A 27,160-nucleotide genomic window follows, 5' to 3' on the forward strand; every position below is an offset into this window, starting at 1 on the left:
TGGTATTTTGGACTTGTTAAGTGTGTGTTTGGGTCTAGTTTGCTGGAAGGTGGAAGGAGCAGGGGCACTGTGAGGATAGGTTTGTTGTCTGGAGAAAGGTGTGTGTGTGTGTGTGTGTGTGTGTGGAGGCTGGTAATCATTCTGTACACGAGTCCTTGTAGTCACATTGTGATTAGAGGCCGTGTTTGCCTGAGGCTGAGAAATGTACTACGTCGACGCAGCCCACGGAGTCATTTCATCAATTCCGCCCGGCCTAATGGCCAATTTAGCCAGGAAACGACAGTCGGTGCGGCACTACATACCTGGTTAATGTTTGAAGAGGAGTCACCTGAAAATGTGATGAACATTAAGATTGCAACGCCTCATGAATACGGTTTCACTCTCTCTCCATACCTCAGTCCTCTCTCGCTCTCCTTTCTCGCTGACTACCTTCCCTCTGGTTGGACCTAGGTTAATTGGTATTGAGCTATTCCCACTTGGTACAGATTGTCTCCCTGTGTAATGTCACCTGCTTGCCTCATGTGGACCTGCCTTCAGCAGACATTGGCTATGTAATGGTTAGAGCCTTCAGTCCTGTGATCTGGTCTGGGGGAGTGTCCAGTGCTTAAGCCCATTAAAGTAACCAAGTGTACTGCACATCCAGGTTACTAAAGTTCCTTACCCTCAAGTTTACTAGGTCACTGTTTTGACTCTGAATTGCCCTACACTCAAGTTTAGTACCTTACATTTTAGTGTCCTTATCTTGCACCTCCCAAGGCGCCTGCCTTATCCTCACGTCACTGTCTAGGCCTGTGTCCTGTCTTATTCTACCTGCTGTCTCATTGGCTCCTCTCCTCAATCCACTTTTAAGAGAGGTGAGGAAACAAGGACTAAGGTAGCAAGGATTTGACCGCTAGTAACCTTTTCAGACACTGTCTACATGTATTGTCCTTATTCTACCTGCTGTCTCATTGGCCCCCTTCTGTTTCTCCTCAGGAAGTAGGCAGGGCCACTGTCAAGCGATTGACCTGTGACCTTAGGACTTGATGTGGTGGTTCGCTGCGGACGCCATCTCTCCGATGGATTAACAGGTGAGCTCACCCACAGCCAGCAGAACACTCATCTACTAAAAATTTGCTCCTTACAGTTGATGGACCCAATTCCACTCCTTTATTGGTCATTGACTGCATTCCAGACCCATTCAAAGTGTAAAATGGGCACTAAACAGGAGTGGACTTTGATTATGCATGATATAAAAACACTACACCTTCCTGACACAACAAAAGCAGCAGAGATGAGCCGCTGTCGTTTTACTAATAAAAGATCCTGGACATGTCATGATGCCAATTGGCTCAGAGTGCTTTTGATTGTTCATTCCTGTTGATGGATCCACCAATGAGTTATTTGAAAGTTTGTTTCTGTGACCCAGGGGCCAGGGTGGGGAACCTGATCAGACCGGTTTGGGCTTATCTACCTGCTGGCCCAGGTAACCATAGCCTTCATCCTGAGTACCTATTAATATTTGAACAGGGCCCAGCCCAATCAGCTGAAATGCTCTATGGACCTGGAGAGAATGCCTTGGGTTTTAACCTACTGTATGATACTACGACCACAATGACAATACAGTGAGCGCTAGCCTACGTCGCTAACCCACATCACCCCATTGTTGATTGCATTCTAGAGCATTATTTGACCATGTACCCCAAGCCCTTTATAAATTGTATAGGAGGTTCTCGTCTCATACACTAGTTCTACCCATGTGTAGCATTAACCTGCCACAGTCAGTTCCCAGGCGCTACTCAAACCTGTTTTTCTGGGCTTTGTTGTTGCCTGTATGGTGCTGTTGTGTGATGTGATGACAAGTATCAATATCTGTAATCTATCCATTAATTTCCCAACTGTCCACTGATGGGAGGGATTTGTGGCTCTGGCAAGGCAGGCAGCTGTACTGTCGCGCAGGGATTTTACGAGTTTACAAAGGAAGAGTATGAGAGAAGGAATTGTGAAAGAGGAGTCATCAATGTCCTGACCTGCTGACCTTTCACCTTGACTGACCTCCATTAATAGCGCCTGGCTGTGTGGGTGTGTGTAGATTAAGCCTCTAGAATACACCTTGTGCTTCCAGTAAAACGACTCCTGCAAAGTCTGACAGGACTTGGAACAAGCGGCTTTATGTCTGTACTGGGGCCAGGTCTCAAATACTTCACTATCTGCATCCAAGTAGTAGCCGGGCTGGCAACCCCCTTTTGATCTTTGTTGTAAAGTGATTCATCTTCACGGTCTGTGTGGGTCTGTTTTTAAGAGGAGATAAAAGTAGCACTAGTCTTTCAAGATGGCTGTTTGTGATGAGGTGTTGTGAAGGAGATACTCTTTTATAGCTAGCATCCTGCAAGGTTTTGCTGTTTCAACTTTTTTGATGTAGTGTGTACACACACACACACAGTCTGATTCATAATCTGTTTCTACCATTCCTCCTTCTCTTCCTCTGCAACACATGTTCTGTTGCTCTTTGACTGCTTTCTCTCATCTCCCCACCATGTCCCCTCTCCCCCACTCTGCCTTCCTCTCCCCCACTCTGCCTTCCTCTCCCCCACTCTGCCTTCCTCTCCCCCACTCTGCCTTCCTCTCCCCCACTCTGCCTTCCTCTCCCCCACTCTGCCTTCCTCTCCCCCACTCTGCCTTCCTCTCCCCCACTCTGCCTTCCTCTCCCCCACTCTGTCTTCCTCTCCCCCACTCTGTCTTCCTCTCCCCCACTCTGTCTTCCTCTCCCCCCACTCTGCCTTCCTCTCCCCCACTCTGCCTTCCTCTCCCCCCACTCTGTCTTCCTCTCCCCCCACTCTGTCTTCCTCTCCCCCACTCTGTCTTCCTCTCCCCCACTCTGTCTTCCTCTCCCCCCACTCTGTCTTCCTCTCCCCCACTCTGTCTTCCTCTCCCCCCACTCTGTCTTCCTCTCCCCCACTCTGTCTTCCTCTCCCCCCACTCTGCCTTCCTCTCCCCCCACTCTGTCTTCCTCTCCCCCACTCTGTCTTCCTCTCCCCCACTCTGTCTTCCTCTCCCCCACTCTGTCTTCCTCTCCCCCACTCTGCCTTCCTCTCCCCCACTCTGCCTTCCTATCCCCCACTCTGCCTTCCTCTCCCCCCACTCTGCCTTCCTCTCCCCCCACTCTGCCTTCCTCTCCCCCACTCTGCCTTCCTCTCCCCCACTCTGTCTTCCTCTCCCCCACTCTGCCTTCCTCTCCCCCACTCTGCCTTCCTCTCCCCCACTCTGCCTTCCTCGTCTTTAGCTATCTCTCTCTCATCTCCCCCACTCTGTCTTCCTCTCCCCCACTCTGTCTTCCTCTCCCCCACTCTGTCTTCCTCTCCCCCACTCTGTCTTCCTCTCCCCCACTCTGCCTTCCTCGTCTTTAGCTATCTCTCTCTCTCTCATCTCCCCCACTCTGCCTTCCTCTCCCCCACTCTGTCTTCCTCTCCCCCACTCTGTCTTCCTCTCCCCCACTCTGCCTTCCTCTCCCCCACTCTGCCTTCCTCTCCCCCACTCTGCCTTCCTCTCCCCCCACTCTGCCTTCCTCTCCCCCACTCTGCCTTCCTCGTCTTTAGCTATCTCTCTCTCTCTCATCTCCCCCACTCTGCCTTCCTCTCCCCCACTCTGCCTTCCTCGTCTTTAGCCATCTCTTTCTTCTCTCCTTACTCTCTCTGATCTCTCACATGAGTGCCTTTTCTACTCGCTTCCTGGTGGTGGAGTGAATGGAACCTCCTGTAGTAAAACTTCACTCAATCTCCCCATTTCTCTCCCTCTCGCTCTTCATTTCAGTGATTCATGCTCCCTTCTCTGTGTGGTGCTGTGTGTTTTTGACAGAGTTTTGAGGCAAAGGTTGTAACTAGGTAGTTGACTGACGCATACATGGTTAACTGTGTGTATTTTGGCAACGTTGTGTGGTGAGGGTTGAAATTGACTGGAATGTAGACACACACAGTGCCAGTGGAGTTGAAAGGTTTTCCAGCCTGTGCTCTGTGCTGGCCTCGGGCCTCCTCTGCTCTGACGAAGGGAGATCTTTTGTCTCACGCAGAGTTCACACAGAGGTCACACGCAGCACTGCTGTCACTAAACAGGAGCCCACGTCAAAACAAAGCAATGGCGCAGAAACATCAGGTCAGTGTGTCCTAATGTGCTCTCTCATACGTAGAAGCTGCATTGGGCTTTTTATACAGTATGCATTCCAATGTATTATCGGGTGGTCGTAGAGTCGGTGTGTGGCGTGTTTGTGTGTTGTATATAGACTTGACTCTGGTCTATACAGCTTGTGTGATTAAGCCACTCCAGATTGAGGAAAGGGCATGGTGAGAGGAATGCCGCTCTAAAGTGTGTGTGTGTGGGAGCAGAGATGGTGGGAAGGCTTTGTGTCTCAGGGGAGAAACATGAGAGGGAAAGGGGGATGGATAGGCACTGAGAAGGGTAGAGAAGAGGCGGCAGGTTGCAAAGCTCAACAGTGAGAAGGTTAGACAGGAGAGGGTTGAAATGTTGACATGAACAGGTATGTCTTCATGCTCTCTCCATACTTGTAAGGTGACGTGTGTCTGTGTGAGAGGAGGAGTAACGTGATACAGCTCTCCCACCATCATTCTGCCCTCCCTCTCTCCTCTTTCTCCCTCAGTTTCCCTCTATTCAGTCTCTCCTACTGAAGTAACACTACAGCGCATTCTCTCTCTCTTTTTCCCTCACTCATGATGAGGCTGCCTTTGCAGCAACCAGCAAAGTACATTCCATCCAGGGTGGCGTTCAGCTCTGAGTTCTAGACGGTTGGGTCAGTGGCATGTCGACAGAACCTCCACTCAACAACAACAAGACTAGCTGTGATTCTCTACATCCAGGGTGGCGTTCAGCTCTGAGTTCTAGACGGTTGGGTCAGTGGCATGTCGACAGAACCTCCACTCAACAACAACAAGACTAGCTGTGATTCTCTACATCCTATTCAATTTTCTCTCAGCTGCTGTTGTTTCCGTCATCCTCAGGCCTCGTCTATTAGTCAGTGAGGGACTGTTTCTCTCGCTCTCTCTCTCGTTCTCTTTTGTTCTCTTTCCTGCTTTTTTTCCTGCTTTTTCTTTGTTCCCTTGCTCCACTTGAAGCACATAGCGAGAGAGAGACTGGCTTGTTTTGTAATTGTTGGGAAATACTTTCTGTGGCCTCGTGCTTAGCCCCCTCCTCCCGCCTTCCAGCGGCTGTTTTCCTGTCGTAGCTGGGAACGGACTGAGGCAAGACTGTTTTCCTGTTGTGACGTCACTTACTGACATACTTCTTTTCTGTTCTATTTCTCTCTCTCTCGCCTTTTCTGTCTTTCTCTCTCGATCCACTGTGTTCTGGCCATAGTTGGACAAGGCTTTTAGGAAAAGTCTGAGATTCCCTCTCCTCCTCTAGTGTTTGCGTGCGCATTGCCTTGAGTCGTGAGAAAGCCAGATGCTGAGACCAGCTTGACTTTGGATATCGCTTCGCATGGTAAGAAGTCTCATTCTGTTTTTCTCCATGTTCCCTCTCTCGCTCTCTGTCTTGCTCTGTCTCTCTCTCGTGTGTGTGTGGTACAGTTGTATTCAAGCTACGTCGCGCTGGCGTGCTATAGGGACTCAGTATAGGGAATGTAAAATTAAGGGAGCTGTGTGGTACTCTAGCCATTCCACAGCTGTTTGGCTAACACAGAGAGAAGGCACTTCCTCTAAGTTTGGGTTGGGATGAGAGATGATTAGCTGGAGAGTAGGAGAGTGTGAGATGATGATTTTAACAGTAAGCAGTAAAGCATACTCCCTATCAGGATGTTGTGCTCAAAGTCTTAAAGTATTGGATTTCACCTTGGCTCTATCACTAACAGTATCCTATGGTTTGTTGTCAAACTTGCACTGTGGCAGTGCACAATTATTCATTCTCGCGGTAAATCCCTCAGTGTTGTATTTAAGTTACGGTTAGAGCAAGTCATATTTGTGTTAGGTCGAGTGTGTACAGCTAGTGATGTGCTCACCCTATCACTAACACAGTTCATTCACACCTCTGTGTATGTGTTTGCTAGTCCTGGCTCAGATGGACTGGATCACTGAAATAGCTCAGACTCCGCCCACCTTTTAGTGTATCAATGGAGTTATCCTCAGAATCTCACACTAATAACAATGTAACCCCTCATCTTCCAATATGCCCACATATCATTGTGCTGTTTTCCCCTCTGCTCAATAGTCATATCTAAAGAGGTTGAGCTCCAGTAGAGTTGCATTGATCTCCCGGCCAGCCAATTGCCCGTGACACTGACAACAACACAATGTAATAGGAATCCATTTACACTGAGTTAGGACTGTGTGACGGACATCTTTCTTCCACAAAGCACATGAGATGGAGGGGAGGAACAAGGGAGGGAAGCACAACAATCTTGGCGATAAGGGACGTGGCTATGAGAGATGAGAGCTAAGGGGAGACAGGGAGGATAGGATGTAAAATTAACTTAATCAGAGAATCTGCCATTTTAATAGCTCTGCGTGTGCAAAACTACGTATCTGTTCATGTCCGTTTTGTCTGTGCCTGTGTCGGTTCAAAACTGCTGTCACTTGTTTGATATTGTCTGCTATAATGCGTCTTCAAGGCGCGTATGAGTCTGTCTGTGGCCTTGTATTGTCCGGCCAGTCTCTGTGTTTGATATGCTAACAACGACACTGCCAACGCCAGCCAGCTAGCAGTGGCCATCTACATGCCAGCTCCTCTCACCTATACTAACAGAGGAGAGGTCTACCAGAATAACTAGATGTTCCTATTCCTCTGCTTTCTCTACTCTGCTCTTCATCCCTTTCTCTACTCCTTTACTCAACCCTTCCCCCCTCCTGTCATCTCCCTCCTTTCCTCTCTCCTCTGTTCATCACTCCGTATTTCCTCCCTTAAGGCACGGACACACCGGTAGTGTTTGCTGGCCGAGAGTACTTAGCACCTCTGAACAGAGTGCTAGATGTAATTTGCAAACCGATTCTACATGTAGAATTGCACGAAAATGTTGGCAGTCAGACACCCACTGGCAGGGTGATTCCTAAAACATTGCGCCAAGCGAATGGCGAACGAACGGCAGATAAACGGCAGATCAACGTACGTTCCAGTGTTTGAGCTCCCTTACACCCATCTCCTCTCTTACGGGCTCGCTCTCCCCCTTCTTTTTCTATTCCTCATCCCCCTTTCACTCTCTATAACCAATCTCCTCTCCACTCCTCCCTTCCTCATCACCTCTCCTCCACCCATCTCATCTTGTCCTCTCCACTCCTCCCTTCCTCATTGCCTCTCCTCCACCCATCTGCTCTCCTGTCATCTCTCTCTCGCTTGCTCTCTCTCCCACATTTCCTCTCCTCCACAGCTCAAACTATATTCAAGAGAATATAGAGGCCCTGATTAGTATAAACTCCAGATGGTTTGGTGTGTGTGCCTTCACACACTGGCCACAAGGGTCAAGAGTGCACACACACACACACACACACACACACACACACACACACACACACACACACACACAGAGAGATTGTACTTCTTCACACACGTGACTGCAGACATCTTGGTAATAAAGTTGAGATCAGGAGAGTAATGGTCATTCTTTCTATTCAATGCTGCTCCATTATGCACCATTGACCTCAATTTCTTTCCTCTCTTCTCTCTTTAGTTTGTCATCTAATTGTCTGCCCTGGTGTTTCCCCCCAGGGGTCATATCAGTGGTCATATTGATGACTAGTAGCTTCCCTAAGACGAGACGCAACACTCATTGCAAAAGACGGGCTAGCTCAGTCAGCAAGCAAGTGTCTGTGTCATGCACAGATGCACACAGACGCACACACCAGACAGATGCACACGCACCAGGCAGACGCACCAGGCAGACGCAGACACACACACACACATACACCAGGCAGACACACACACACACACACACATACACCAGGCAGACACACACACACACACACACCAGGCAGACACACAGACCAGGCAGACACACAGACACACACAGACCAGGCAGACACACAGACACACACAGACCAGGCAGACACACAGACCAGGCAGACACACAGACCAGGCAGACACACAGACGCAGACAGACACACACACACACACACACACACCGGGCAGACACCAGCCAGACATAGACTGACAGGCAGACACACCAGACAGGATGCAGGCAGACAGACACACCAGACAGGATGCAGGCAGACAGACAGACTATCTGATGGAGTAGCACTGATCAGTAAGTCTCAGTGGGCCTCATTACATTATGCGTTGTGATAAATCACACCCTTCAGTCATTTATAGACTTATAAATGAAAAAATGTGTTAATGAAAGATGTGTAGCTTTAATTTGTATAGAGCCAGCGCAGTGTAAATGTGGTCTGAAACACACAGGCACGTACGTCCTACTTCGCACAGACAGTAGTTTGTCAGTGTTTGTTATGTGGTTATTAAATCTGGAGCTGGCTAGCCTCCTCTGCCTCACCACCTCTCTCTTTCTCTCCCCCTCACCCCCCTGGTGTTGGGGTTCAGAGTGTGTCCCAGCAGCCGCTCTGCTCTCTCAGGGAGGTGCAAGGTGCCAGTTAAGTGTCCTCTCTATCTGTTCTCTGGAATTAGAGTAGGTCTCTTTCCTCAAACAGGGAGGGAGTGTTTTTGGAACAGGAAATTTGGAACAGCTGGGCCCAGGGCTGGGAAACATGGACGCACAGGGGTGTCAGTGGGTTTATGGGAAATAAAGTGGCAGGATGACTGTGCCAGAGATAGTCATGTAAAATCTGTCACGGTAACTGACTGTTTTGAAGTCTTTGTTGTGGAATGGTTTCTCCAATCTTTTTGGTCTTGTTTAGTCGCCAGTCCTTCTAAAAGGACCCTCATAAAATCTGAATCACCCAGAGGAATGTTAGCGTTCTGTCTAGGATATACTTCCTTTTTAAGAACCCACACAGGCCTTTTCATTGTGTGTATGTGCATGTGAGTGACCCCACAATAGTCATGGGGTGTTTTGTTATACAATGTATGGTCCTCTGTTCATTATCTGGTGAGTGTGTGTGGTTGAGACTGAGCGACTACATTTCTGGGGTGGTGCAGTCTCCCATAGTTTGAAAGTTCATGTCTGGTTTGACACACGCACGCAGAGTGTATCTGTAGCGTTGGGGCCCTTGGAGTGTTTATTTTTTATTTATTTTATTTATTTCACCTTTATTTAACCAGGTAAGCCAGTTGAGAACAAGTTCTCATTTACAACTGCGACCTGGCCAAGATAAAGCAAAGCAGTGCGATAAAAACAACACAGAGTTACATATGGGGTAAAAACATAAAGTCAAAAATACAACAGAAAATATATATACAGTGTGTGCAAATGTAGCAAGTTATGGAGGTAAGGCAATAAATAGGCTATAGTGCAAAATAATTACAATAGTATTAACACTGGAACGCTAGATGTGCAAGAGATTATGTGCAAATAGAGATACTGGGGTGCAAAAGAGCAAAATAAATAACAATATAGGGATGAGGTAGTTGGGTGGGCTAATTTCAGATGGGCTGTGTACAGGTGCAGTGATCGGTAAGGTGCTCTGACAACTGATGCTTAAAGTTAGTGAGGGAGATAAGAGTCTCCAGCTTCAGAGATTTTCGCAATTCGTTCCAGTCATTGGCAGCAGAGAACTGGAAGGAATGGCGGCCAAAGGAGGTGTTGGCTTTGGGAATGACCAGTGAGATATACCTGCTGGAGCGCAGACTACGGGTGGGTGCTGCTATGGTGACCAATGAGCTAAGATAAGGCGGGGATTTGCCTAGCAGTGATTTATAGATGGCCTGGAGCCAGTGGGTTTGACGATGAACATGTAGTGAGGACCAGCCAACAAGAGCGTACAGGTCACAGTGGTGGGTAGCGTATGGGGCTTTGGAGACAAAACGGATGGCACTGTGATAGACTACATCCAATTTGCTGAGTAGAGTGTTGGAGGCTATTTTGTAAATGACATCGCCGAAGTCAAGGATCGGTAGGATAGTCAGTTTTACGAGGGCATGTTTGGCAGCATGAGTGAAGGAGGCTTTGTTGCGAAATAGGAAGCCGATTCTAGATTTAACTTTGGATTGGAGATTCTTTATGTGAGTCTGGAAGGAGAGTTTACAGTCTAACCAAACACCTAGGTATTTGTAGTTGTCCACATACTCTAGGTCAGACCCGTCAAGAGTGGTGATTCTAGTCGGGTGGGCGGGTGCCAGCAGCGTTCGATTGAAAAGCATGCATTTAGTTTTACTAGTGTTTAAGAGCAGTTGGAGGCTACTGAAGGAGTGTTGTATGGCATTGAAGCTCGTTTGGAGGTTTGTTAACACAGTGTCCAATGAAGGGCCAGATGTATACAAAATGGTGTCGTCTGCGTAGAGGTGGATCTGAGAGTCACCAGCAGCAAGAGCGACATCATTGATATACACGGAGAAAAGTGTCGGCCCAAGAATTGAACCCTGTGGCACCCCCATAGAGACTGCCATAGGTCCAGACAACAGGCCCTCCGATTTGACACACTGAACTCTATCTGAGAAGTAGTTGGTGAACCAGGCGAGGCAGTCATTTGAGAAACCAAGGCTATTTAGTCTGCCAATAAGAATGCGGTGGTTGACAGAGTCGAAAGCCTTGGCCAGGTCGATGAAGACGGCTGCACAGTACTGTCTATTATCAATCGCGGTTATAATATCGTTTAGGACCTTGAGCGTGGCTGAAGTGCACCCATGACCAGCTCGGAAACCGGATTGCATAGCGGAGAAGGTACGGTGGTATTCGAAATGGTCGGTGATCTGTTTGTTAACTTGGCTTTCAAATACTTTCGAAAGGCAGGGCAGGATGGATATAGGTCTGTAGCAGTTTGGATCTAGAGTGTCACCCCCTTTGAAGAGGGGGATGACCGCGGCAGCTTTCCAATCTCTGGGGATCTCAGACGTTATGAGAGGTTGAACAGACTAGTAATAGGGGTTGCGACAATTTCGGCGGCTAGTTTTAGAAAGAAAGGGTCCAGATTGTCTAGCCCAGCTGATTTGTAGGGGTCCAGATTTTGCAGCTCTTTCAAAACGTCAGCTGTCTGAATTTGTGTGAAGGAGAAGCGGGGGGGGCATGGGCAAGTTTCAGCGGAGGGTGCAGAGTTGGTGGCCGGGGTAGTGGTAGCCAGATGGAAAGCATGGCCAGCTGTAGCAAAATGCTTGTTGAAATTCTCGATTATTGTAGATTTATCGGGTGGTGATAGTGTTTCCTAGCCTCAGTGCAGTGGGCAACTGGGAGGAAGTGCTCTTATTCTCCATGGACTTTACAGTGTCCCAAAACTTTTTTGGAGTTAGTGCTACAGGATGCAAATTTCTGTTTGAAAAAGTTTGCCTTTGCTTTCCTGACTGCTTGTGTATATTGGTTCCTAACTTCCCTGAAAAGTTGCATATCGCGGGGGCTATTTGATGCTAATGCAGTACGCCACAGGATGTTTTTGTGCTGGTCAAGGGCAGTCAAGTCTGAGGAGAACCAGGGGCTATATCGGTTCTTAGTTCTGTATTTTTTGAATGGGGCATGTTTATTTAAGATTGAGAGGAAATTACTTTTAAAGGAACAACCAGGCATCCTGTACTGACGGAATGAGATCTATATCCATCCAGGATACCTGGGCCAGGTCAATTAGGAAGGCCTGCTCGCTAAAGTGTTTTAGGGAGCGTTTGACAGTGATGAGGGGTGGTCGTTTGACCGCGGACCTGCTACGGACGCAGGCAATAAGGCAATGATCGCTGAGATCCTGGTTGAAGACAGCTGAGGTGTATTTAGAGGGTATGTTAGTCAGGATGATATCTATGAGGGTACCCATGTTTACGGATTTAGGGTTGTACCTGGTAGGTTTGTTGATAATTTGCGTGAGGTTGAGGGCATCTAGTTTGGATTGTAGGATGGCCGGGGTATTAAGCATATCCCAATTTAGGTCACCAAGCAGTACGAACTCTGAGGATAAATGGGGGGGCAATCAATTCACATATGGTGTCCAAGGCACATCTGGGGGCTGAGGGGGGTCTGTAGCAAGCGGCAACAGTGAGAGACTTATTTCTGGAAAGGTGGATTTTTAGAAGTAGAAGCTCAAACTGTTTGGGCACAGACCTGGATAGTATGATAGAGCTCTGCAGGCTATCTCTACAGTAGATTGCAACTCCACCCCCTTTGGCAGTTCTATCTAGACGGAAAATGTTATAGTTGGGGATGGAAATTTCAGAATTTTTGGTGGCCTTCCTGAGCCAGGATTCAGACACTGCTAGAACATCAGGGTTGGCGGAGTGTGCTAACGCAGTGAATAACTCAAACTTAGGAAGTAGACTTCTGATGTTTACGTGCAAGAAACCAAGACTTTTGCGATTACAGAAGTCAGCAAATGATAGCGCCTGGGGAGTAGGAGTGATACTGATGGCTGCAGGGCCTGGGTTAGCCTCTACATCACCAGAGGAACAGAGGAGGACTAGAATAAGGATACGGCTAAAGGCTTTAAGAACTGGTCTTCTAGTGCGTTGGGTACATAGAATAAAGGGGGCAGATTTCCGGGTGTTGTAGAAAAGATTCAGGGCATTATGTACAGACAAGGATATGGAAGGATATGAGTAAAGTGGGGGTAAACCTAAGCGTTGGGTAACAATGAAAGAGAGAGTATCACTAGAGGCACCAATTGAGTCGGTCTCTGCGTGTATGGGGGGTGGGACAAAGGAGCTATCTAAGGCAGGTTTAGTTGGGCTGGGGGATCTACAGTGAAATAGTACAATTAGAAATAACCGAAACAACAATAAGCTAACCATGTTTGGGCTGAGGCTAAACATAAACAGGATGTAGTACCGTAAAAAGGAACAGTCCAGCAGACATCAGCTGTATAGCTGAGTTATCATAAGGTCCGGTGAACAGCAATAGGATAGTTCGGAGGCTGCTAAAGCACTAGCAGGTAAGAGGCCACGGCTAGCGTGTGCTAGCGGGCCGGGGCTAGCAGATGGAATCTTCGTGGGTCGACGTCGTCGTAACCACATCAGACGATTTCGTCGGCAGACCAGTCGTGTAGGATCGGCGGGGCTCCGTGTCAACACTAGGTGGTCCCGTCCGGTTGACAGAGAGGTAGATAGCCGGGAGATGGGCCTAGCTCAGGATGATTAGCCAGACCACAGCGTCCATTTAGTTGAAGCTAGCTGGTAGCGATGAATCCGGAGTTAAAGGTCCAGTGATTCAGTGATTCCGGCAGAAAAACTGATATGTTCTGGGTCGATAACGCGCTGTGCAGACTGGCCGAATATCCGGTGATTAAATTAATCCAGCAGAAAAAAATCCAATGTTCTGGGTGAAATACCGCTAACTGTGGCTAATAGCAAGTAGCTAGTTAGCTGGCTAGCTAGTTTCAACTGGAGATTCTAGATAAAAGGTAAGTCAATAATAGAATCCGTTCCACATTGAGTGAGGCGGGTTGCAGGAAAGTATATTTTGTAGAAGGATGAAAAGTCTGATAGGGAAATATGTACGAAAAATAAATAAAAAAACAGGGTATTTACAGGCTATTTACAGACGCACGACAAAAACAGAACTGCACTACTTCGCCATCTTGGATGGAGTGTGAGGCTGGTAACTGAGGAGGAATGTCTTCATGTGTTTGAGTGAGTCAGTAGAAGAGAAGAAGAGTTCATCCTCCCTTTTTGTTGCTCAGATGTTCCCCCTCTTCTTCCAGAGTGCTGTTAGGAACTACAGAGCAGCCTGCGGCTGTTTCAGACTGGTACATCTTTCTTTCTCTTGTGCGCTTCCTCTCCTCCCCCTTTCTCTACTCTTGACTGTTTTTATTCTGGGTGAAGGAAGCCTTTTTTCAGTTGCAGCTGCATTAGCCTGTCTGTTTGAGAGTTGAATTTTGATATGTAAGGAAAATGGCCTTGTTGTATTATCTTGCCATAGCCGCAGTGTATAACATGAGTTTGGGAAAGTGAGAATATGTCATGATGATAAAGTCAAATAATGTTTTCTTCTGTCTCTCCTCTAGGAGCAAGGTTCCTTTCACAGTAGACTGAGTGTCTCTGTGAGAGCGTCTCTCAGCCAGGGACGACTGCCCTTCTGGCTACAGTGCTCATGAGGTAACGGCGGGAAGCCCCATACCACCCTCGCTCCGCCCTCCACCCCCACTCCCCTTTATCCCTCCCCCCATCCCCCTCTCCGGCGATGGGTCAGAAGATCTCGGGCAGCATCAAGTCGGTTGACACACGGGGCGAGCCCTCATACCGGCCTGTCCGCCGTGAGCTGCGGGGTCCAGACTTCTGCCGGCCTCCTCGTCTGGACCTACTTCTGGACATGCCCCCTGCGACCTCTGACCTACAGCTCCACCACGCCTGGAACCCAGAGGACCGCTCGCTCAACGTCTTTGTCAAGGAGGACGACAAGCTGACCTTCCACCGCCACCCGGTGGCCCAGAGCACCGACTGCATCCGCGGCCAGGTGGGTTACACACGGGGGCTCCATGTCTGGCGGATCCACTGGCCGGCGAGACAGCGAGGAACACATGCTGTCGTAGGGGTGGGCACGGCTGACTCTCTTCTACACTCTGTGGGTTACACAGCCCTGGTGGGTTCTGACTGTGAGTCATGGGGCTGGGACTTGGGCCGGAACAGACTCTACCACGACAGTAAGAACCGGCCTGCCTCCACCTCGGCACCAACGTACCCGTGTTTCCTGGAGGCAGACGAGTCGTTTGTTCTGCCTGATGCCCTGCTGGTGGTGCTGGACATGGACGAGGGCACGCTCAGCTTCATGGTGGACGGCCAGTACCTGGGCGTGGCTTTCAGAGGGTTAAAAGGCAAGAGGCTGTACCCCATCGTCAGCGCCGTGTGGGGACATTGTGAGGTCTCCATCCGCTACGTCAATGGACTGGATCGTAAGTCATTGTCCTTATGCCCTGACAGTGGGAAACATCTCTCTCACCCTACTGTCTGTTCCTCTCTTTCTGTCTACCTCTCTCTCTCTCTCTCCCTCTTTCTGTTTACCTCTCTCTCTCTCTCCCTCTTTCTGTTTACCTCTCTCTCTCTCTCTCCCTCTTTCTGTTTACCTCTCTCTATTCCTCTCCCTCTTTCTGTCTACCTCTCTCTCTCTCTACCTCTCTCTCTCTCTCTACCTCTCTCTCTCTCTCTCCCTCTTTCTGTTTACCTCTCTCTCTCTCTCCCTCTTTCTGTTTACCTCTCTCTATTCCTCTCCCTCTTTCTGTCTACCTCTCTCTCTCTCTCTCTCTCTCCCTCTTTCTGTCTACCTCTCTCTCTCTCTCCCTCTTTCTGTCTACCTCTCTCTCTCTCTCTCTCTCTCCCTCTTTCTGTCTACCTCTCTCTTCCTCTCTCCTTTCTGTCTGCCTCTTGCTCTCTCTGGCTGTTTTGTCTTCTGTGTGTGTTCTGTCTGTCTACATGATATTGTGGGATTTTCTGTTTTTTGTGCTGTGGTTTTGCATACCTCGGTCAGCATACATACAGCATAGCATACTCAGACAAGGCTATGTATTCTGTGATACTGTAGCTCAAAGCAACTATAATATCAGCAGGTCAATGGTGCATTATGCCTTAACGGTGCTCACTTTACTTTCTTTCTTTCTCTCTGTGCTTTGTTTTCTAAACAAGAGCCAATGTCGAAAGCCAGTGACTCATACACCCATACCCTCTCCGTCTCTCTGAATACTCCGAGAGCTCACTTTGAATTGCTTACCTTGTAGATGAGGGGAGGCGAGGGAGGGAGGGAGGCATCTGTAGGAAATGTTGAGCAGCACAATGACATTGTGTTTGGAGCCGGGGTTTATTTCCGAAGTGCTGAGGCAGCTGCTCTGGCCAAGGGGGAGATTTCTGCTTAATCGACCAGCACAGAGCACAGCGACACAGCCCAGAATATGACCAGGAGGAGGGATGGAGAGATGGAGGGATGGAGGAAGAAAAGAGAATGGGGGGAGGGAGAGATGGAGAGGTGAAGGTGAGTAAGGGGGCGAGTGATTAGTAATAAATTAAACGTATAGCACTTTTCATTACAATCTCAAAGCGCTTTAAGCATAAAAATAAAAAAAAAGACTCAATTTTGAAAAACAAATAGTTAATGGACGATCATGGCAGGCAGGTAGTTCATTAATGGCTTGAGCAGTCAGCGCCAGCAGGATAGAGGCAGTTCGGAGATGAAACAGAGGGAGGTCACATCCAGGGGCTTTCAGACTGGTCCAGAACCATTTATCAGGGTGCCGTTGCTGAAGCAGCGTTTCTCAGTAGTACTCTCTGAAGTCAGACTCCATGGGTAGACCCCCCCACTACCGATGTGTAGCACCCACCTGGGTGAAGTCACAACATCTGCAAAGGTGTCAAAAAAAGCACTCTGCACATCAGTCCAGAATAGTCCTCCTTGAAGCTAACCACTGGAGAAACCTGCTCAAAAAGGTTGACTGAGAAAGACATTTTGGAGGTAATCATCTGTGTGTCTGTCAGTCAGTCATGGGTTTTGGACATAATGGACTGGAGACGATGAGGCTGTGTGTTGAGACAAAGAGAATAAGGGACTGTTTCCTCACTAGGTTAGTCCCAGAGACTCTGTCTGAATAATACTGTAGTTGTGACAGTCACAGATTGACTAGAAATGCTGTATACCATGGGTGGCCTACCTGCCTCCTGAAGACCTACTGGTTACTGAGATTCTACCAATCAGCTGCTCATCAGGACCTAGATTAGCTGTATCAGCTGTGTTAGAGCAAGGCCGGAGCAGGAGCTGGAATACACAGTAGCTCTCCAGGAGAGTTTGCCACTATGGTCTCTGTCAATCTACAGCCTCCAGTACACTGATCAGTGTCTTGTCCGCACAGAGAGACTGGCTGATGGATAGTGTTTTATACTGCAGACTGGCTGGGTTGACCGTATACAGTTCTAGGGTGGAGTAACTGGCTCCGCTACTGTGGAGAGAAAGTGGGAGGGCCTGCTGGTGTGTTTCTCTGTCCGTCCCTGCTGTGATCTATAAAAAGACGTGTTTACCCATAGGAAGCAGCCTAATGTCTGTCTGTGTCTCTCTCTGTGTGTGTGTGTGGGGGGGGGGGTGTCTAAGTATAGCAGATGATATGAATATCACCTACTGTGGGAGTCATCTAGGACCGTTCTGTCCCTTTGGATTATGTGACACTATCACCCTCCCCCACTGTATATGTTACAGAAAGACCCAAAGCAGGACGAGGGCGCTTAGACGGTCAGACATTAACTACATTTCCATGTCTGCAAGCCAGGTGTTTGTGTGTGAGTTCACGGAAGGGAGCCAGGAGTGGAGGAATTCTGGAGGCAATCCCAGTGTGCCTCTGAGCTCAACGTCTGGCCTTGCAAAGGGAGGTGTGTGTGTGTTTATTGTGCCCCATACAGTCACCCTCTGTTGCATGGTTTTCTTGTTGTCTCGATCTCACACACCAACACACTGGGCTGTTTGTGTAGAACGTGACATTAATGCATTTATCTATGGCCCATTGGAACACAAGGCCTATTCTTTATCAACTGGTTTACTTTCAAGAGGACAAAGGAGGGGTTGTAGTGTTGGTTTATCATAGGGCATGGTGTCTCTGTCCATCAGAGCTGTTGCCAGATAATTGAATGTTAATTTCTCTACCATAAGCTGCCTCCAACGTCGTTTTAGAGAATTTGGCAGTATGTCCAACTGGTCTCACAACCGCAGACCACATGTATGGCGTTGTGTGGGCTAGCGGTTTGCTGATGTTGTGAACAGAGTGCCCCATGGTGGCAGTGGGGTTATGGTATGGGCAGGCATAAGCTACAGACAACGAACACAATTGCATTCTATCGATGGCAATTTGAATGCACAGAAATACCATGACGAGATCCTGAGGCCCATGTTGTTTTTTGAAGGGTATCTGAGACCAACAGATGCATATCTGTATTCCAAGTCATGTGAAATCCATAGATTAGGGCCATAATGAATGTATTTCATATGAACTGTAGCCTCATCATGTTAGCCTTCTATAGACATTATGTAGGGATCCTGTGTGTGTCCTCTGCTCTCAGCAGTGATGTTAAGAGTATTTAATTGTTCTGCTGGAATGCTCCAGAGGAAAGCATGGTATATTATAAACTGGGTAATTTGGGTACTGGATGCTGATTGGCTGAAACAGCATTTCAGCCGGGGGTATATCTGACAATATCAAATTGTATTTGTCATGTGCGCCAAATACAACCGGTGTAGACCTTACAGGGAAATGCTTACTTACAAGCCCTTAACCAACAATGCAGTTTTAAGAAAAATAAGTGTTAAGTAAAAATAGATAAATAAATAATAATAATGAAGAAAAATAACATAATTAAAGAGCAGCAGTAATATACCACTGGTCCGACGCAAGAAGACTTATTTATTGATCTTAGTAACCAGTTTATAATAGCTATAAGGCACCTGGGGATTGAGATATGCGCTTCGTGCCTGAGAACAGCCCCTGCCACACCCCCTCTGGCCTTAATGCTTAATTATGCTGTGGAAATGGGGCAACAGGAAAATGCAAGACAGTATATTAGTATGCATACTCTGAGATGCCTGGCATTGACTCGTATTCCCCCAGGTAGCTTTTCCATATTTCCGTTTTAGACGCACTGTAGTAAAGGAGTCTTCTCTTTCGCTCTTGCAATAAAATAGTGTGAAGAGATGTCCCTCCACTTTTCCATCCCTCTCTCAAAATTGTCCCTTAACACACAGTTAATGCAATTTTCTGATCATGTCTTTCTCACCGAACACTTAGTTTCTTCCCCACACGACTTTCACACGGATAAAAGCTTTATCGATTTTTTTGTGTGTGTGTGTTTCTGTTGCTCCCTAAAGCCTGTAAATAGACAACAATGGGAGAGCGGGGATGAGGCTGTCCTGCTAGCTCTATTCTTATGGCACTGTTGTTCCCATAACAAGATGGCACAACACACCATCCCCAGCCAGACTGCCAGCAGCCAAACTCATTCACAGCTAAACAACAAAATAACAAGAGGCCATCACTTTGCAAAACCTCAGTTTAGAAATGAACACCATTTCACGCTGGCTCTTTCTTTCTCTCCCCCAATCTTTCTCTGTCACTCACTTCCCACTCTTTCATTTATGCTGAAATTCCTGCTTCAATATTTACACTTCCAATCATGGCAGGGAGTTGCTGTAGAAGCCGTTTAGCTGAATAGGGAGAGGAGACAGTACAGTAAGTGCTGGCTTGGGGAGGGAGATCTAGGCTGGGGCTGGCTGATCTGGGCTGGGAACGGATGGCTCTGCTTGTTCGGAGCCATAAAACCCTACTGTGTCTCCTGATAGTGTGGAGAATAGATTCACAGACAGTGAGTACGTTTACATGCACACTAATAATTTGATATTAAACTGATTATGACATGTCCTAATAACTTGAAAGATTGCTCAGAAAACCAGGTTTTAAATCGGCGTATGCTTAGTTCGATTTTGACCTTATACCGATTTAAGATAAGCACTTTACTCTGCTTATCTTAATCGGTGTAAGGTCAAACTCGAAGTAAGCATACAGCGATTTAAAACACCTGGTTTTCTGAGCAATCTTTAAAATTATTAGGACATGTAAACAGCTTAATTGGCGTTCCAGTGGTGTATTTCATCTGCCAGCACCGAGTAGCGCAAGCCTCCCTCTTATGCGTGAGTGAAGTGAGTTCAGAAAAACTGAAAGTATGTATCTTAGAAATAGTTTTCACATACAAACTTTTTATATGTCCGAACTCTGAATCAAATAGGCTTCGTAAAAATAACATTGTCACTGTGGTAGAAAGTTTATTTTGATTGGGGATTTTCTGCATTTAAGTCCCATCAGGATTATTAGAGAAATTGTTATTCTTGCAAAGCATGTAAACAATTTAAACTATTATATTAATGACTATCCACAACAGTTATTGTGTGCGTGTAACCTTAATGTCTTACGCAGAGGTATTAAAACCTTTCTGTTACAGTGTTTTAGAGCATCTGACTCAAAATGTCTCTGAATAGATACTCAGACAATAGCTCTCATATTCTCATAATGCTCATGGCTTGGTACAGACTTTTCAAAAGTGTGTGAGTGTAATCAGGACTATAAATTTATTATGCTGAGGACCAGAGTGTAGAGGCACTGCAGGGATCAGTGGCTAAATGGACTGGAGCATTTGGTTCTGTCTGGAGTTCAGTGGCTAAATGGACTGGAGCATTTGGTTCTGTCTGGAGTTCAGTGGCTAAATGGACTGGAGCATTTGGTTCTGTCTGGAGTTCAGTGGCTAAATGGACTGGAGCATTTGGTTCTGTCTGGAGTTCCGTGGCTAAATGGACTGGAGCATTTGGTTCTGTCTGGGGATCAGTGGCTGGATCATTTGGTTCTGTCTGGGGATCAGTGGCTGGATCATTTGGTTCTGTCTGGTAATAACGCTCCAGCCCCAAGGAAAGAAGAGGAGATTGGATTCAGCTCAAGTCAACAATTCAATTTGGACACTGACATTTGAGAGAGGCTGAGGCTTGCCCTTTCTCTCGCTCTTCCTCACCGCTCTTTCTATTCTTTCTCTCACTCTACCTGTGATGTTCTCTTGGGGATTGGTCAATGAATTAGACTCGGAGATGCTCCATTACTGCATAGTCTCTGTTGTACGTACTTTCCCATGCATACTTATTGGAAAAATCAATCACGCATACATTCCTTGTCAGGATGAGGTGCTCATGTTATACATTGACGTCACACACACACACACACACATACACATACACACACACACACACACACACACACACACACAATCAGGAGGTGGTCATTGGAACTGGTGCACAGTTTGAGATTGTTATCCATCTCCACATGATCCCCTGACACAGTTCTCCATATTGATTAGATAAGCTCTGAGTCTGGAGTCAACAAGTCTGTGTTCCACACTGAATATCCTGACGTCAGGTCTATTGGCATCGCTCCTGGCTGCACGCAAAGACTGATTGTGAGTCTGAGAGGAAATGAGAGATGGAGGGAGAGATTGATCCGAGACAAAGATGGAACAGCAGGATCAAGAGACCTTCTCAATGCTCATCTCCTGAAATGACAGAAGTGGGTTGTGTTTTGAACACACACACTTTTTGGGTCACCTGCATCCAGTAGCTCTGAAATAGCTTGGAGGATGGTGGGTCAGTGACGGGCGCCTCGATGCACCAGACAGTCTGCTTTCTTCTCACACAGAGAGGGAGAGAGTAACAGCTCTGTTGTGCTGCTGTCCCAAATTCCCTTACTTCCTCTATCTCAGGTAATGACTGGTACTTACTTTGTACTGGGACTGCTCGGTGTGTTAGTCATAGGAAGGTGTGTGTGCGTGAGTGCATGCATGCACACGGTTGTTGTCTACACCGGCCTTTGTATTTGCATGTATGTGTATGCCTATATGTACAGTACCAGTCAAAAGTTTGGACACACCTACTCATTCAAGGGTTTTTCTTTATTTTTACTATTTTCTACATTGTAGAATAATAGTGAAGACATAAAAACCATGAAAAAACACATGGAATCATGTAGTAGCCAAAAAAATATTTTATATTTGAGGTTTAGCTTTGCACACTCTTGGCATTCTCTCAACCAGCTTCACCTGGAATGCTTTTCCAACAGTCTTGAAGGAGTTCCCACATATGCTGAGCACTTGTTGGCTGCTTTTCCTTCACTCTGCGATCCAACTCATCCCAAAACATCTCAATTGGGTTGAGGTCGGGTGATTGTGAAGGCCAGGTCATCTGATGCAGCACTCCATCACTCTCCTTCTTGGTCAAATAGCCCTTACACAGCCTGGAGGTGTGTTGGGTCATTGTCCTGTTGAAAAACAAATGATAGTCCCACTAAGCGCAAACCAAATGGGATGGCGTATTGCTGCAGAATGCTGTGGTAGCCATGCTGGTTAAGTGTGCCTTGAATTCTAAATAAATCACTGACAGTTTCACCAGCAAAGCACCATCACACCACCTCTTCCATGCTTCACAGTGGGAACTACACATGCGGAGATCATCCGTTCACCTACTTTGCGTCTCACAAAGACACAGCTGTTGGAACCAAAAATCTCAAATTTTGACTCGTCAGACCAAAGGACCGATTTCCACCAGTCTAATGTCCATTGCTCGTGTTTCTTGGCCCAAGCAAGTCTCTTCATCTTATTGGTGTCCTTTAGTAGTGGTTTCTTTGCAGCAATTCGACCATGAAGGCCTGATTTCATGCAGTCTCCTCTGAACAGTTGATGTTGAGCTGTGTCTGTTACTTGTACTCTGTGAAGCATTTATTTGGGCTGCAGTTTCTGAGGCTGGTAACACTAATGAACTTATCGTCTGCAGCAGAGGTAACTCTGGGTCTTCCTTTCCTGTGGCGGTCCTCATGAGAGCCAGTTTCATCATAGCGCTTGGTTTTTGCGACTGCACTTGAAGAAACTTAAAAAGTTCTTGACATTTTCCGGATTGACTGACCTTCATGTCTTCAGGTAATGATGGACTGTCGTTTCTCTTTGCTTATTTGAGCTGTTCTTGACATAAAATTAACTTTTAAGAAGGCACACCTGTTAATTGAAATGCATTCCAGGTGACTACCTCATGACACTGGTTGAGAGAGTGACAAACCTGTGCAAAGCTGTCATCACGGCAAAGGGTGGCTACTTTGAAGAACCTCAAATATAAAATATATTTTGATTTGTTTAACACTTTTTGGGTTATTACATGATTCCATATGTGTTATTTCATAGTTTTGATGTCTTCACTATTATTCTACAATGTAGAAAATAGTAAAAATAAGGAAAACCTGTAATGAGTAGGTGTGTCCAAACTTTTGACTGGTACTGTATGTCATCTGCGTTTCCACCTACATACAAGCCAAGTGCGTGCTCCTGATCTTCCCAGAACTATGGCCCTGGACTACTGTGGGTAGGACCTAGGCCCATGTCTGACTCAGTCAGAGAACCCCAGGGAGAGAGAGACTGAGTCGGGGGAGAGGAAGATGGCTGGACATAAATGGGACAGGAAGAGCGGGATGGAGAGATGAGAAAATACTTTCTAGTCCATTTAACCGAACCACTTCCAGCTAATTTGCTTCCATTAATACGGAATATCCCCCTGTCCTGTTAGCTTTTTTTCCCATGTTTGAAGTGTAATATGGGTTTTTATGAGCCCACATGGCATGCAGTTCAGCAATCCAAGGCAGACATGCTGGTCCAACATGTAGCTGTTATGGACTCGGTCGGGCTCTGTGTGTGGGCCTTCTGCCCCTCCTGTCCCTTTGCTCTTCTTCTTTCTGAAGACCATTTCAAACTAAGCATGATTCCCAAGACATGAGCACCGTACAAGTTTCTCCATGCTCGCACACGCTTGCAAGCACATGCACAAACACACTCCTCAACCTGAAAAACGCAGACAAACACCTACACTCACCGGAGCAGTGTGTTGATAGCTCAGCCAGACAGTTGATTGACAGCAGACAATAGCAGGCTCCTGCTCAGATTCCCGCAGTTTGATGGGACCACTTGTCGCCGGTGGCCACTTAAGGAGAGGTCGTGCCGGCTGGGCGATTGGACAGTTTCCAGGAAGCAGCAGCATCATAATTATCATCATCCCTCCCATGCAATTTCCATAACTCTACTGAATCACATGCTATGTTACTGTTCCTTGAAGTTGTTTACTCAATCCAACACCTTGCAAGTTTCTTTCTGTGTGTTGTCTAGTGGTCACGTAGCTACAAGGGCACCAATCCATTTGGAGGATTCCCTAAGGTCCCCCTTGACACCGTCCACCCCGTCTATTCCAAGCCATGTGGCCAGTGACTCAGCAGTGTGTGCACTTTAGTCTGTGTGTGTGTGTGTGTGTGTGTGTGTGTGTGGTGAGCCCCTGAGCATCACCTTCACACAGAGTGCTCAGGAGAGTGTCTGCTCTGTGAGTCCAGTACAAACAGATGGTCACTGCAGGTGGAACGGTCAAGCTGACGTCCATGAAGGGCATTGTCATTATCAAAGTTTCTCTGTGTGTGGGAAGATCTCTCTGACACAAACACATGCACTTAAAAGCTCTTCTGAGGAGGATATCATATTGCTCAGTCTACACTAATATTAAATGCACTCATTGCCAGTCCCTCTGAAATAGCATATGTTAAATCTGTTAATGTATGTAAACATTCCAGTTTTTTTACCCTGTTTTTAATGTCCTCTCTTCTGTCTGTCACAGCGGAGCCCCTCCCCCTGATGGACTTGTGCAGGCGAGTGGCCAGGCTGGCTCTGGGGCGGGACAGAGTCAACCAGATAGACACCCTCCCTCTGCCAGAGACTATCAAGAACTACCTCCAGTACCAGTGACCCCACACACACACCAGGACAATGAACGACTGCTTGATGATGGTTACATTTCACTACGGTCAACCCCAAACAATTGAACCCTGAACCATCGGACATCTACTGAGTGTGATGATGGTCGGGAGGAAGCCTATAAAGGAGTTCCGAGTTTCCTTTTAGGACTTGTGTCCATTTTTAACTAATTTTTTTAATTTGCTCACTGCTGTCGCCCGTCTGACAGATGGACGGATGATGGCTTGATGGACAGAGAGAGATGGGCTTGAGACTGGACTGTAGCAAAAGTGTTGGGCTATGATGCTGGCTTCTCATTGGGTCTATGGGTCTATAGTGTGGAAGCTTCTAGAATATATGCCTGGAGGAACAGGGGGTTTGGGGATGATGCACACAGACATAGTTACTGTACATCTATACAGACTCTCTGGAAGCCTCTCTGAACTTGTGGATATTTATATTTATACCCTATAGCAGGCTCCACTGAGGCTCACCAGCCCCCTAGCCACAGGCATTTAGAGGATGGAAACACAGGCAGGCGAACATCCTTGAACGTATGCATATGCAAACACTCGCTCATTCTCAGAGGGGCTGTTTTCAGAGTGTGTGTGTGAGGTTTTATGCGTGTGTGGGTTGGTGCGTGTTGACCTTGCTCCTCAACAGGCACACCAAGGCATCAGTCAGACCCACTCTGACCCCACTGAGTTTGGCGACACTGCAGCCCTGATCTCTCTTTAGTCCCCTGCTGCACTACACCTCCCTCTCAACTAGCAGTCTCCCTTTATTTATCAGTGGGTTTCATTGGATCCAGGCTTCCATCATGTCTCTGTCTGGGTGAGTGACTGAGGATGCATCCAAAATGGCACCCTATTCCCTACATAGTGCACTATGTTTGATCAACCTGATCAGAAGGAGTGCACTATGTAGGGAATAGGGTGCCATTGTGGACATACCTGGGATGTTGTCAGTTAGTGTGATGCGTTAAAGCTGAGGTTGATCGGAGGGCCAATCTGCTATTATTGTTTATGTGCCTGCTCAGAGAAAACGCACGACACCTCTGTCACAGAAGACGATTTTAGAAAAATGTACATGCTGCTTTTTTTTCTTTTTTTTTTTACTCCTGTTCTTATCCTGATGGTGATTATTCCTTTAAGTATATTTTCTGTTTTTATGACTGAGGCTTTTGTTTATTTCTGATTTGATTTTGTTTTCTATGGTTTTGAGATCTATTTGCCGAACAGGAAGTGACCCAGGTGAGACAGGAAGTCTCGCTGAGAGAGACTGAGCTGCCATGAGCATCTTTTTAAATGTGAATAAAACACAAACTGAACCACATACACACTGGTGTTTTCTGTCCAATTGGACCTATTGTCACTTCAGCATGCCAGTCTCATCCAAATGAAGGGAAGTCTCAATGCTGCCCAGCACCTTCACAACGCTAAGCCTTTGAACCAAAAATATAGTAATTCATTTATTTAAATGTTTAAATATGCTGCTGTAGTTGGCTGCCTGTATTTGATATTTAGTCAAAGTGATGTTTTCTGAACCTGATGTCCCATGGGGCCGGTAGGCTTTGAACAGAGAACAAAGCCTGTTATGTGATCAAAGTTCAGTCAAAGCAGCTTTCCTTTTCCTGACTGTTCAGAAAACCCATTAATGTTTTACGGCATACATCAGTCTGTTGATCATATCAAGATCACACCAGGACAGCAAAGTGGCACTGATGAGATGATTTAACACAAGTGGTGAGTGCGGTTGTAGGGAAGGAAACATTTCCCTAAATGGTTACAATCATCTTACTCCCTCAATTGGAAGGCTTGGTAGGGATGATCTTGCAGGGCCATAGTTACCTGCCCATTACCAGAAGGGTACATAAGCTTGTTATAACAATTGGCTCATTCATCCCCCCTCCTTTCTCCTGTAACTATTCCCCATGTCGTTGCTGTAAATGAGAATGTGTTCTTAGTCAACTTACCTGGTAAAATATATATATATATATCTCAGGCGAAGGCTTTAGTGCTGAAATGCAGGTTGAGAAGCGAGGATTTGAAGGAAAGGAAGCGTTTCAGGGAATGATGCTGGACACCGCATCACAGTTTGAGGCTAAGACCAGGCATTGGAAATCAAATATCAGTTTAAAATAATATCATCCCTGGCCTTGGAACTTAGTAATGAATTTACTCCCTCGCGGAAAGGTAGGATCAAATCAGGATAAAAGCTGGAGCTCAAGTTGTTTGATCTACTTAAAAGGGGCTTATCCATGATACACCCATACACCCCCTGTTTCTTGACAGTTTGTTGTGGCAGCTGCACTACAATGCTGATTACAATTGACCTCTGATCTATCCAGTTGACTGAGGTATAATCTTACAACAGTGGCTATTGGCTCCATCCTTTCCCATTTATTTCTCACCCTCTCCAACCAGCTTTCCATCATCGTCCATATTAATACTGTGCACTCTCCTCTCCTTTAGCTCTCATGCCTGTTCTTCCAATCAGTTTAATCATGAAATGTGTAACCTGTCCCCCACCTCTCTATCCTACTGCATTCACACTCTCCATGATGCCCATCAACATTGCTCCTTTCGCTCTTCTCCTTCCCTCTCGTCCTGTATTGAGTGAGGCGGAGGTGGGGGGAGAACTGTAGCAGTTGAAGGGCTGTTGTCTTCCACAGAGGCTGCATGGAGGGAAGATGAAGAAATGTATAATTCCTAAAAAATAATATTGTTTAGGGTTGTGCTTCTTTTCTCCTGCAGAGCGTTATGTAAAAGTTAGTTTGGTTCTGTGGTCTGTTTGTCTCTCTCTCCAAAGCAGATCAAATGAATGAGTGCTTGACTTCTCAAAGCTAGACTTTTCTCTTTGA

General features: G+C 46.8%; 1 protein-coding gene across 3 annotated transcripts in view; it reads left to right on the plus strand.

Annotated features, from left to right (window-relative positions):
* The window catches only part of LOC121567699 (SPRY domain-containing SOCS box protein 4), a 56,708-nt gene extending 31,074 nt beyond the window's left edge, over positions 1-25,634 (plus strand). For 2 of the 3 annotated variants that reach the window (XM_041877919.2, XM_041877920.2), the window contains exons 2-4: positions 976-1,070; positions 13,998-14,882; positions 24,182-25,634. In XM_041877919.2, the coding sequence (XP_041733853.1) occupies positions 14,174-14,882; positions 24,182-24,309 (837 nt within the window). In that variant the 5' untranslated portion in view covers positions 976-1,070; positions 13,998-14,173 and the 3' untranslated portion in view covers positions 24,310-25,634. Of the gene's footprint in view, positions 1-975; positions 1,071-4,640; positions 5,470-13,997; positions 14,883-24,181 lie in introns of those variants that run through there. The other variant, XM_041877921.2, reaches the window with a different exon arrangement.
* The last annotated feature ends 1,526 nt before the right edge of the window (positions 25,635-27,160 follow it).

This window comes from Coregonus clupeaformis, chromosome 6 (assembly GCF_020615455.1).
Source record: "Coregonus clupeaformis isolate EN_2021a chromosome 6, ASM2061545v1, whole genome shotgun sequence".
Lineage (NCBI taxonomy): Eukaryota > Metazoa > Chordata > Actinopteri > Salmoniformes > Salmonidae > Coregonus > Coregonus clupeaformis.